The sequence below is a fragment of the Micropterus dolomieu genome, linkage group LG01 (assembly GCF_021292245.1).
Source record: "Micropterus dolomieu isolate WLL.071019.BEF.003 ecotype Adirondacks linkage group LG01, ASM2129224v1, whole genome shotgun sequence".
NCBI classification, from domain to species: Eukaryota; Metazoa; Chordata; class Actinopteri; order Centrarchiformes; family Centrarchidae; genus Micropterus; species Micropterus dolomieu.
In genome coordinates, this window is record NC_060150.1 from 35,534,420 (window position 1) to 35,547,506 (window position 13,087).

Consider the following 13,087-nt stretch of genomic DNA (forward strand, 5'->3'; position numbering starts at 1 on the left):
ACCATGCCACGCTCAAAATTGCTTAAATCACCTTTCTTTCCCATTCTGACATTCAGTTTGGAGTTCAGGAGATTGTCTTGACCAGGACCACACCCCTAAATGCATTGAAGCAACTGCCATGTGATTGGTTGATTAGATAATTGCATTAACGAGAAATTGAACAGGTGTTCCTAATAATCCTTTAGGTGAGTGTAGGATTTATGGAAATGGACTTGATCCTTCTGGCTCTTAAGCTATACATAATGTCAGCGACCAAGGGAAGGAAACACCTACACCATGTATTAATACCTGACTTTCAGTGTGTATTTTCTCAAGAAGTGACAGTGTCTTTATGGCCAGGAAGCAAACCTGAATGGGGAATTAGACACATGTAGTTAACCTTACAGTAGAAGTTTACATTTTATTTTAGCTAGCTCACTATTCGCACTTACAGACTTAAACAACGCTGTTGCTCTTAGGGGATCACGTAGAAGACAGTCACCCAACACAGGATCCACCTCTATCACATCAGAGGGATTCACACTGATGCAAAACCTGTAGACTGCCTCAATCTGCTGGGGGTCTGGAAAGCAGCGGCAAACGTTAGAAAAGTTGAAACCCTAACTTACTTTTAACGTTAGTTTAGTCATTTTAGCTTTCATGGCTACTAGGTTAAGTACGTTAAGGTTAACACAATCGACATTAGCTAACGTCAAGTTTGTTTTTCTTCTTCCTCACTGCCGGCCCAACGTTACCGTTAAATGGTTTACAGTCTTCGGACAGTTTCTGAAGTCCACCACTTCTGTCTAAATAGACCAGAACTGACTCTTTCAACGATAAAATGTCAGTCATTTTTACTTAACTATACGATAATAATACATTGCTATAAGCTAACGTTACGCCGTTCAAATGGGGTTTACAGGTTGCATTGGCATGCTAGCTTCAACTACGTTGCCATGGTGACAAGCGAGCTGTCGTTTGTAAAGGAAAGCCAACTGATGGAGTCCATTACAATTAACTCAAACACCATATCCTCTAACTCCAGTGCTTATAAGCAATTAAGCATGTCCATACTTAACTCAACACATTTAGGCTGATGAAAAACTACACCCCTGATCAAGCCACCTCTGTAACAAAATATTTTTGTGTAGACATGACTACACATATAGTTTTTACTAGATGTTTTGGTATGTATATTTTAAGAACCACTGCATCAGTTTCTGAGGGGAAACCCTACTTACAATAATTGCAAGAAAGAAAACAATTGCCAACTCAGCTTACCAAGAGAAATAGGCAAATATTGATTGAATTGGACTTTAAATATAAATTAAAGTAAATTATATTGATGAATTAATTAATATTGTATAGTTATTGATTTATAATTGGTATGTACTTTGTTAACACAATAAGGTGTTGCCCAAGAAAACAGTCTCTGGGATGACACACATTACCTGGGGAGAACATTCCAAGATACCTGATTAGGTTTGGTATCCCGATAGGCTATGATATATGGAACTATATTTATTCATCACTAACCATGATTATTGACTTGGCTTTCCATCTATGTGTGGTTTAAAATTGTGAATTTGGTTGCTGAACTTTTTAAACAAAATTCCTGAGCATTGAAGAGGGATGACCTTGACCCACGAGGTGGGTAATGTCACAGAAGGCCTACTCATAAAATGCACAACTTCAACAATACTGAATCACACTCAAAACTAAATTGAAAAGTTGGCATCCCTGACCTTATTTTGGCTTACTTACCTACAGTGCAAGACTGATCAGGATGTGATGCAATTAAATGTAATTATTTAATCAAAATATTACAAATGATAGGCCTACATAAAAAATACACTTAGTATAAAATACACAGACACCCTCCAAGAAACTTTCTTTGATATTTTTTTATTACTTTGCAGGAGTATAGGCCTACTAAATTGCCAGGCGTAGCAAAGCATTGTGGATTTATAATTTCTGCAACTGTGTTAGGGCAAAGAACAGAAAAAAATAAACACAACAATCCAATAAAAAAATTCGCAACAACTGAATGGTAACTGAAGACGTAGACATTTTTTTAAACAAATGTGACCTATACCAAACTGTGGTCTCTCAAGTAATCCCTATTTCCAGCTTAGTTAAAATGAATGATACATACGTTTGTTTTTACAGTAAATACATGGACAAACACACTTCCATCTGACAGTCAAATGGTGAAGTCCAGTGAATTGTTCAAGTTTTTCAGAAAACTGCTTATTGATTTCATTTAAGGGACAAATTTAAGGCTTTAGAAACAACCAGAAATTACATCAATAGAGGATGTCCTTAATTCTTTGAAATATCATCTGTTATATATATATATATATATATATATATATATATATATATAAATAACAGATGATATTTAAATACAGATGATATTTAAATACAAATTAGTAAAATATATAGATTTTTCTGGCACACTTTCTTCCAACCAAAACCTTTTGTAAGTGCTGTTTCTTCTCAGCTGCTTGCTTTGGCTTCATAGAACAAGTTCATCCATGGTATAAATTCTTCCCTTTAGTCAAAAGAAGTTATGATGGTTAAGGCGATAACTGGGAATGTTTCATTGGAAAGAGTCATCAGAAGGTGGGGCGTAAGAGAAGCCCACAAAGGCATCGTCGGCCTCCATTACACTGGCGTTGACTATGGAATGTTCTTGAGACCAACACACGGAGTTGGGGACCATCTCGTCTGTGAACTCAGGATCAAAGTTTGAGATGTCGCAGTAAGAGCTCTGTGAAAACAGTGGGAGAAGAGGGAATAAAAACATGGGTCATATTAGCATTCGTGGAACAAACACAAAACAAAAGGCATGTTTGTTTACAAAAAAATAATTTGATGACAAAATACAATAAGGTTACAATGCTTATCTTGATTTTACAAAGGGCTCAGAGTCAAATATATGTAAAATAAAGTTAAAATTAGGTAACCAAATATCAACAAACACGAGACTAAAAAAGAAAAAAAACAGGAAATTAAGTCTATATTTTATGAAGTAGTTTAAAATATGGTACTTAATTAAGTAACAGTCAGTGTTAACTAGAAAAACCTGTGCAATCTAGTGCAATCTAGTGCAATCATATACAATATCGTTGCAACAAATTCTACCTTTTAGTTTTTGTTGACAGATTATCAGTGAGGTGTTCAATCATGTCTGGGGTTATCTTTGAAGTTATGGGTGTATTTTATTGAATTGCATTCAACTGCACAGGTTTACACAATAAGCCTTTCACACTTATTTCACTTTCTTTTGTGTCTGTGCAGCAGACAAATTGGCCCTATCCAAGAATCTCAACTCATAGCAGATGGGAAGATTTGCAACAGCTAGGAGCTAGACCTAGCTTTACCGTAAAATGATCAGTAAAACCTTAAGGTCCCTGCCACCACCACTCAGGAGTTTTCAAGTACTCAAGTCTAATTATATCTCTCATGTTTATGTAGGGCGGGGCTTTGTTGCAGAGATGTCAATCAAGCGCCATCTAAACACTAAAGAGGAGAGCTCTGTGAAAACACCTGTCAGGGTGAAACATGACTGTAAAGGGGCTTTCCAATAATCTGTCTACTTTACAAATCAACTAAAATATAAACTATAAAATTGTCTGTAACAACATGAAAAAATAAAATGACTGTAAATGACACTGCATACAATATATAACTTTCTCTAAATCCGTAGTCTTTAAAAGCAATGTGAGTTATGATGTATCTTTCAAGTGTGGGGTACAATTGTCCGAGTCGGGTCACTGTAAAACATCTGATTACTGGGCAAGAAACAAACGTTTACCACATTGGGCGTAAATGGGGGAGGGATCTTCTTCTGTTCAAGGTCATCCCAGTTGATGGAAGAGAAGAAGCTGTGCTCTTTGATCTCATTCTGAAAATGTAGAATATAAGTTGAAAAAGTCAATTAAGCAAAAGTCATCAGTGACTGTACATATAACATATTAGCAGCAGTGACATGATGTATATAGATTAGCCACAAGAGGGAGCCCAAAAATGGGAAATTCTGCTGTACATGTAGAGTTTGTATCTGGACAGCGCAAGAGCATTGAATATTCCCACTCACAAAGTCATCTCTGGAGCCCAGTCTATGTGTGCCGTCTTTCTCCAGCAGGCCCTGGAGGAGAGACCAGGCTGTGCTGGATGCACCGGGACGCATCGCCAACGGCTTGTGGAGGATGTTGTCATACATTTCATGTGTGTCCCTGCTGTAGAATGGCGGCTAGGATATAAAAAAAAACAACAACTTTAACTTGAACATTAAAATGAATACATCAAGTTCAAACTAAAAAGCTTTGTCTGCAAATGTCGTCTAAACTTCCAACCAAAGAACAAATAATAATAATTATAATAATAATCACTGTCAATGTAAAAACTCACCAGGCCGAAGAGCATTTCATACAGCACTGAACCCAGACACCACCAATCTACTGTATTATCGTATGGCTGCTTCCTCAGGACCTCTGGAGCTAAATACTGGTCGGAAGAAGCACACAAATACATAATAATATAACATTAACTTTGACATTTTGTTTCCGGCTTAAAATAAACCAACCAAATGTATATCAACTACTATTTTTGCTCATAGAAGCCTATTTTCCTCTCTGGAAAATGTGACTCATCCCTACACATACAGCAGTATACACCCAAGACAGAATACACTCACACTTGTAAAATTATTAAGCACGCTTTAATCCAAAAAGTCTGTTAATGATTATTACTTTTTGACACTGAAGGTGAGACTTCTTTGGATCACCCTGATGCAAGTCTGATCAGATACGTAAACATCTAAAATCAGTGCTGCCATACCTCAGGTGTTCCACAAAATGTAGTGGTGGTGTCTGTCTGGGAAATGCCTTCCTTGCACAATCCAAAGTCCGTCAAAATGATATGCCCCTTTAAAGAGAGGACACAGGGACGTTTTTAGTCAACATGTGCCACACAAGCCACTCGTTATCCCCCGGGACTGACGATTCTATTGTTGCCCAGGAATGTTGGCTGCGGCGTAGCTCAGTCAGTCCCATTCACTGTTCCCTCACTTTCTCAATAAGGCTAGGCAGGAAAATCATGAGTAAGACTTAATCCAATCACACACATTCTGTCCAGCTGGTGCTGGAGATGACACTGTTGTTCTCTGGTGGTACAAATATGACTGGAAAAGAAGGACATTTGTTCTGTATATGTTATGGTCTTATGTAATAAATCTGCAGCCAGCATTTAGGCACTGTAGTTCCCTGGCACTCAAATGAGTATTGTATCTAAAAAAAGTAGTTTTGGTACCACCCAGATATATTTAGTGTACTAAGTGTAACACTGATTAACAGTTACACAGCAGTGTTTTTGGTTAAAAGACAGGGATACTTACTTCATGGTCAAGGAGGATGTTTTCTGGCTTCAAGTCTCTGAATAAAATGAACGAAAATGAATGAATTTCAGTAAATAAGACACAGCGATTTGCAAACACTGAGATCATAAGTCCAAATTCTTCCATCGCAACCTCACATCCCTGAGAAATGTCTGACCAGCCACCAGAAAAAGTAAAATGTTCTTAATTATATTTTGTATTACATATATATTAATTTAACTATTAATATTTTTCTGTAAATTATATCTCTCTATATTTTGATCTAAATGCTTCTTCAAAGCAGGGGCAGGTAGTAACTTGTTACTAGTAACACATTAGTAAAAAAGCTTTTTAAAACTGTACTTTTACTCTTTACTCAAATACTTTGGGCCAGTAATCTACCATTTATACCTTCGTTAGAACTAGTCTGTTATCTACTATCTACTGTTTTGGTACATAAACCGAAATTAGATGTCATGTAAGGTGTGCGCGTGCGGTTACACAAGAGAGCTTTCATCGGTGCGCTTGGATAACAACAGATCCGGGCAACGAGAGAAAGGCTAGACATCAAACAAGTATGAAACTTTAAAGAGATCTTGTCAATATATATAATTCATATAGATAAAAAAGTTTAATAATTGCAGTTAACAGAAATTACAGATTTTCAACATGCAAAGTGCATTCCCTAGAAATAAGCAATGTTGCACAGAAACTATTTCTAACCTGATGCACAGTAGATGAAAAACTTGCACACATGCACACACTAAATAACATTATAACTTTGAGTAATGTATTGACCAAGTACTTTTACACTTGTACTTGAGTAGGTTTGTCAAATCAATTTCAGTACTCTATCCACCACTGCTTCAAAGATATGTCTACAATGCCAGGAATATTAATCTGGTAAAAAAGGATCAGTATCACTTAAATAAACCCCCAACATACCTGTAAACAATGTTGAGAGAGTGCAGATATCCCAGTGCACTTGCCATTTCAGAAATGTAGAATTTTGCTCTGGGCTCTGGAAAGGTCCTCTCTTTTTGAAGATGGAAGAAAAGCTGAAATTAAAATGTTCCATTCGATTATTGGACTGTATTACATGGCAACTGTATTGCAGGAGCATACCATATATATATATGACAAAATTTGCAAAATGCTTTTAAGAGCAAAAAATACTCTAATGTATGCATCACTTTTGCTAGTCCTTTATCTAGTTATGTATAAAAATTAAATAATATTATTTAATTTACAAGCTACTGGTCTTAGTAGTCAAGTTATTCAGCAGGGCAAGAGGCAGTTTTGGCTTTGGATACAGATTGTTGTTAGTCACTCTCCCACAGTCACACATAGCAGCTTTATAAAGGCTGATCCACAGAGAAAGTCACACTCAAGAGCTGCTTTGAGTGAATGTCGTGATCTGTAATTAGATTTCACACGTGAAGGTGTGTTCACTCGCTACAGTGCTGCTCTGAGGAATTCTATTCAAGCCGCCTAAAACATATTTCCCGTGTTTCTGCCATTCTCAGCTTTTCTTGACTTTGTGACTCACTTCTGTGTGAGTGCATTATTCACCAAACTGAAACGACTCACTTCTCCTCCATTGATGAAATCCAAGACGAAGTATAACTTGTCGGTTGTCTGGAAGGAATAATGAAGCCCAACCAGGAAAGGGTGTTTCACATTCTTCAGCAGCACATTGCGCTCTGCCATTATGTGTTTTTGCTGAGTGGAAGTAGAGTCATTTACTAGCAAAATTATAATTCACATATGCATATCTGAAATGTGGACAGGGTCATATTTGAAAGGAAAGTTACCTCTTTTCTATTGAGAATGACCTTTTTCTGTAAGACCTTGACTGCATAATACTTTCCGTCATGTTTTCTTTTTGCAAGAAAAACCTGCATCACATGGAAGAGAAAGCATGCTGGACATTGCATCACCAGAGTAAACCAGAGCAATACCAGATCGGTTTCTCACTTCCTACATAGAAAGGCCAACACATGCAGAACTAAAACTTGTTGCTACCCCGATACAAAAACAACAGAGAAACACTTTCCAATATATCTCAGGTAACTCAAGTATGACACAAATACATCAGTCAACATGAATATAAAAAGTTGATCTGTAAAACAGGTTTCTACCTAATAAAACTATTACACTAAAGACTGTTTATCTAAGCAGATCCATAAATTGGAAACCTGCTCACTCTGGGAAGAACAGAAATTAACTGTACTCCACAGTATTGCATTGTTCACGTACCTTCCCAAAACTCCCTTTTCCTATGACCTTTAAAAAGTCAAAGTCTGTGGGCTTGGCACTAAAATAAAAATTACAGCACATTAATTTCACAACACAACTGGTAAGTTTAAAATGGTTAAAACAGTAAGGCAGCCTGCTTTGTGCTTAAACAGTTTCTTAAAGTGCATTTGAGTAGTGAACCTACTGTGGATTTCCAGAGGGTCCCAGGTTAATGTTTCTGGAGGTAGGGTTGTTCTGCTAAACAGCAGAGAAAACATTATCTAGATTAGCGGTCAAGATGTAACTACAGGCTAACACTGAGACACACTAGATACAGATTAACTGCTGATCTTTATCTGTCCTACAATAACAACATATAAGGGAAATGTGTTTACTATCTGTATTCATTTTGAGTCTAGATAGATTCTATTAGTTGTTACCAAGTACAAACTACACCTTGGGATACAGAGCCAAATGACCTGGCACAGCTGGACCATAACAAAAACTGAGGTGGAGTCTGCAGGAAAACAAAAATATAGAATATATATACACATTGTATAATGATAAGTCACTTACTTTGTCATCTTCGTCCTCTGAGGCATCTGAAAAGTTTTGGATTTTGTTCATCTGCAGAAAGTTCCTCACATCTGCACTGCAAAGTTCAGGAGGGACCAAGCAGGTAAATAATACAAATAAAGTAACATCAGCAAGTAAAACATCACAAAGCAGAACGTTCTCCATCTTTTTCAATCTAATTCAAGCCAAGCGTGAAGCATAGCTAAACAAATCTGATCTCATTACATTTTTGGATTCAGATTATTGACACCAGTCATCCTGATTAAGTCAGCAATGTAATGCAATATAATGACAGTGAGAACACCAACACTTACTGGTTGCAAAGCTGAGGATTTGACACTATTTGCTTGATGAACTCGTGTAACCCTGCTCTTCTTTGCTTGATGAACTCTATCGGACAGATGCATATATCGTTTAAAAACCACAATCAAACAACTTGGATCAAGCAGAAAACTGCATTTAGTCTTTGAGCATCAAGTACTTGGATTCTGTCTTGACCCACACGACATACACCAGCCTAGTGTGAACACTTACCGGGGTCAAAATTGTCCCCAAATATCCTCTTGGCAGGAATTTTCAAGTTTACAGATGGAAACTGTTTCCGTAACTGCATTAAATGACAAGACAGGACCACAGCAAATTATGTTAAGGTCTAGGAAACGTCTATGGTCACAAGTTTATAATTATTCTAAATGTCAATGTCAACAGCACGTCACAAAAGCGAGTAAATCAAAGACTAAGGGAATCAAAGACTCGTGAACAGACTTATGGTAATGTGTCAGCTGTCCCTATGGTGTAAAATCAAAATGACAACGTGCCATCACTCACTGTGTTGTAGAGTTTATCAAACTCTGCATAACGCCGGAAGACAAACCATTCCTGTTGTCCAACATTGACTATCACTTTGTAAACCTGGAAAAAGGCATAGAGTCCATGTAAACACAAATAGCAGTATGAAATCCTAATATAATTTTTTGTTAACTTTACAGCAATAACATTTAGAGACTCCTGAAATTTGAAAATCTGAAAGAAAAAAGAAAAAACAGAATCTTTGCACGCACTGTAAAACGCTTTTTCTTGTCTCTCTGCTCATTGTGGCAGGGTATGCTGACATTGGGGAGACTGGGTTGCTCCTCCATTTTGGGGGCTGTTGGCATTCAAGGGTGCAAGGTCATAAAGTAATGTGTCCTCCTCAGGATAAGACTTCAAGTATACAACTGGCCCATCCCCATCCTGGGTCACTGCAGCAGAGGGGAAAAGAGAACAGACCACTGTGAAATTCAGGAAGTGAAACTGGTGCACTGCTCTCAACACATTTGAGTCTGCAGTAGTCATGTTGCCTGCATCTGATATGATAAACATTCACCCCCGACTATAACTTTGTAAGCTGTGTTTTATTCATTAATTTGATCCTTCAGTGCTGTTTTTTAAGGTGTTTCTTTGATGTTTGAGATGTGGTGTTTCTTTGATGTTTGAGATGTAACACAGCCCTGTTGATTATCCTGGGCAAGAGCTGCTGACAAGCCTTGAACTACTACATCAGCTCATCCATCAATCTGTCCCCCCATTTTATCATATATAGATATAGTTCTGCAGTGGTCCCATGAGCTGCTTTATTTAAGCTGTGCCACTAGTTGCTTGCCTGCAGGTATCATGCATGGCTTTAGGAAATGGCCCCAATGTCCCTATTTCAGGTTACGTTCTTGTAAAAAGAAATTAAATAACAACAAATTTTTAAACAGCTGTTTGCTGGGGCTCTCGACTGAGACCAGTTGAACATTAATATCATTTAGCAAGTCGCACAGCTCATGTTGTTGTAACTGTCAACAAGTTATTGTGTCCCACTCTGCAACAATGCAAATGGTCAAATGTAAAGCCAATGGCCAGTTAGCAAATACGTCAACTATTGGTGAGTTGCAATAAAAATATATGTGTTTGCCTTTAAAGCATTGCTTGTTGAAAACCTCATCTAGAGGTCCCTGTGCTTCCCTGAAGGGTGAAGACTGTAGCGAGCGTGCTCAGGCAACAACACGAGGGGTCAGCGAGCTGCAACATGACAGCAGACGGGCTCCATCCCCCTGAGAAGCCATTTAACTCACTCCTTCCTATGAGTACCAACATCCCATCCTGCCTCATATCTTATTATTGATAATGAAAAACACACTTTAATAGATACATTTCACCATGTTTTCTTTGGCTGTTAATGGGAATGTCAAACTCCCTCAAGTGAGAATTACAATCTTTGTCTGTGCAGCCTCCTCCTTGCATTCATTCATCTCACACATACCTAACATGTGAACGCATACAAGCCCACACACACACAGTCACACACACTAGCACACTCTGTTAGGCATGCTGGGTCTGTGACATTTTCCCTTGTTCCGGTCAGTACAAAGGTATTTATAAATAACCTTCTAGGGGTCTTTGAAGCAAGAGTTACAAAATGGGTTAAGGGTAAGAGCCCTGGAGTTGTTCTTCCCCAACATGTAAAGAGGGAAATAAAGCTGACTGCCGAGGTGTAACTGACTCCTTCCCTTGAAAACTGTAGTAACAAAAGGTCAAGACCTCAGGTCCCTGAAGGTGTTGAAGGGGGGTAAAGTTCATTATATTGCAAAGTCTTATAAGTGAATTATAATCAGTTGTAATAGATGTTATCTCCTGTATTTAACTGACCTGAGGGCATTAATTAAAACTATTCTGTGTAGGGTAAATACTAAACACTGTGTGGTCTGACTTAATCACACACACAGAGAGGGATATCTCTTTTCCTTCACCATGAGTTATGCAACGTCTGTTTCTTTACAACAAAGCTCTTTGTCTGTCGCCCTGACTTGCCCATTGTTTTATGTTGATGAGGTCAGCCTTGATCAGTAGTTCTTGTCAACAGTTGTTGTTAACTCTCCCTGTTGTTGGCGCACAGCACATGGAAAACCTACTTTAGGTCAACGTTCTCTGTCTGCGAATTGATCTTGAATGCATCCTGGAGGGATATCTCATTCTGCTCACGTTGGGGTGAGGGGACAGCAAAAGAGCTGGCCCTCTTTAAAATGCATGTGTGGAATCAGAGGGACCTTCATGCCCTCTTCATCACTAGCCTCTTTTTTCCCTTTTGTTTCTACTTTTAACTTTCTTTTAGTTTCATTTTCACATTCACTAAGACAAACCACCAAGAGACCAATAAAGCATGGACATTACTGTATCACAACTGTATTTACTTTTATGCTGCAACTGTTAAGACTTGTTTAAAACTAATGTAACTAATGATCATTTTCATTGGAGTTGTTTGACAAAAACTTTCTCAATTAATTGATAAATTGTTTAGTCTATACTAAAATAAGCCCTTCACAATTTCTCAGAGCCCAAGCTAGCATCTTAAAATGTCTTGCTTTGTCCAAACTAAAGACACAGAGATACACAGAAAAGCCTCACATTTGAGAAGCTGAAAGCTTAAATCGATGATCAAACTGGTTGCTGATGAATTTTCTGTCGATCAAGTAATAGTTTCAGCTCTTGTTAAAACCGATCTTAAAAACACATTATTGTTGGAAATCAATAACAGCTACATGCAGATGACAAATTTTGGCTGTAACTACCAGATTCTTCTCCTCTACCAGCCACTCTAGTGGGAAACACCAGATGTTTTTGTGTTTTCAAAACCTGGCTATTAAATACTGTGCAACTGTGGTTGGTACACACAAAATGGTTGGCTCTTTCTCTGAGCTGCCTCACATCTGCTCCTGTTTTCATGGGCAACTGACTCTGTACGTCACTGAGCAGGACTCGCTTTTTAACATTCCAGAAATAGTTTAGTTCAAGGGAAACATAACCTATAACCCTCCAGTACAACTTACATTTCAGCTGACACTGCTACTCCTTGATGTGGAATGCTGCAGCTCACCATGCCTACTAACAGACGTTTTCAAGTTTGTTATAAGGATTGAAAACAAAGTGTGGAAAGGCATAATGAGTAAAGGTTCCCTAGCTGCAGTTTAAGCCCAGCATGCCAGGCACTCACGCCACAACATGAATTAACTTGTGCTGACAGGCACAAATACACTGGGCTACTACACAGATCAAAAATAGCATTCTTCCTGCTTAGCTCAAACACACATTCTTGCCTGTGGATATCCTATGAGGATGTGGGACATATTGTTTTGTGTGTGTGTGTGCGGCTGTGTATCATGCGCGACAAGCGATTTTAGCAAGAAAACAAGGCAGAAGTCACCCCACACTCTTAAATCAGATGTGAAAGCTCAATCAGGCATGCATCCACTGATAAACAGAGAGACGCAGACCGATGCAAGCTGAAATGTTTAGTGGAGATAACCACTCTACAGTAACAATAATACAAATATATTATTAACATTAAATGCTCACTTAGATTCGCTTGGAATGTTTAAACTTTGACAATACACCTATATAGTTTCGGGAAATATGTCAAGTGTGGGATACAATTGAATAACAATTATAATCATTATAATGCAACAGACAGATCTCGGATTGAGGAAGTGCAGCTGGAGAAGCGTGAGGGCCGTGAACTCAGGCAACCCCCAGGAAGTGCAACCGTCCTCAGCATCTGGATAAATTCCTAACCTAACCTGATTGTCCAGACAGCACACAAAACTAACGGGAAATGAGCAGATCACCACATAAAAGAGTTTTTTGTCAGAGAAGGAAGAGAAAGAAAAGGATGATCAAGAAATGCATCCTTCTTGTAACTGCAAATGTGACAACTGTCAGAACACCACAGGAGGAAAAGCATTCATATATACAGTCCCCTCCAAAAGTATTGGAACGGTAAGGCAAATTCCTTTGTTTTTGTTGTTCACTGAAGACATTTGGGTTTAAGATCAAAAGATGAGTATGAGACAAGAGTTCAGAATTTCAGCTCTCATTTCCTGGTATTCACATCTA

At 38.1% G+C, this 13,087-nt stretch overlaps 2 protein-coding genes across 6 annotated transcripts in view; both read right to left on the bottom strand.

The window, feature by feature from the left end:
- Positions 1-934, bottom strand: part of mcmdc2 (minichromosome maintenance domain containing 2) — a 22,213-nt gene extending 21,279 nt beyond the window's left edge. For all 3 annotated transcript variants that reach the window (XM_046067503.1, XM_046067489.1, XM_046067494.1), the window contains exons 1-3: positions 735-934; positions 432-562; positions 289-348 (exon numbers count right to left, since the gene is read on the bottom strand). In XM_046067503.1, coding sequence (XP_045923459.1) covers positions 289-348; positions 432-562; positions 735-831 — 288 coding nt within the window. In that variant the 5' untranslated portion in view covers positions 832-934. The remainder of the gene's footprint in view (positions 1-288; positions 349-431; positions 563-734) is intronic.
- Positions 935-1,868: 934 nt separating this feature from the next.
- The window catches only part of sgk3 (serum/glucocorticoid regulated kinase family member 3), a 13,434-nt gene continuing 2,215 nt past the window's right edge, over positions 1,869-13,087 (bottom strand). Inside the window, exons 2-18 of one of the 3 annotated variants that reach the window (XM_046067631.1) lie at positions 12,025-12,076; positions 9,235-9,414; positions 9,002-9,085; positions 8,708-8,780; positions 8,488-8,563; positions 8,174-8,249; positions 7,803-7,855; positions 7,619-7,676; positions 7,174-7,257; positions 6,950-7,081; positions 6,305-6,417; positions 5,381-5,417; positions 4,825-4,911; positions 4,396-4,491; positions 4,082-4,237; positions 3,800-3,889; positions 1,869-2,752 (exon numbers count right to left, since the gene is read on the bottom strand). In XM_046067631.1, coding sequence (XP_045923587.1) covers positions 2,582-2,752; positions 3,800-3,889; positions 4,082-4,237; positions 4,396-4,491; positions 4,825-4,911; positions 5,381-5,417; positions 6,305-6,417; positions 6,950-7,081; positions 7,174-7,257; positions 7,619-7,676; positions 7,803-7,855; positions 8,174-8,249; positions 8,488-8,563; positions 8,708-8,780; positions 9,002-9,085; positions 9,235-9,330 — 1,482 coding nt within the window. In that variant the 5' untranslated portion in view covers positions 9,331-9,414; positions 12,025-12,076 and the 3' untranslated portion in view covers positions 1,869-2,581. Of the gene's footprint in view, positions 2,753-3,799; positions 3,890-4,081; positions 4,238-4,395; positions 4,492-4,824; positions 4,912-5,380; positions 5,418-6,304; positions 6,418-6,949; positions 7,082-7,173; positions 7,258-7,618; positions 7,677-7,802; positions 7,856-8,173; positions 8,250-8,487; positions 8,564-8,707; positions 8,781-9,001; positions 9,086-9,234; positions 9,415-12,024; positions 12,080-13,087 lie in introns of all 3 variants that reach the window. The other 2 variants (XM_046067622.1, XM_046067616.1) reach the window with 2 other exon arrangements.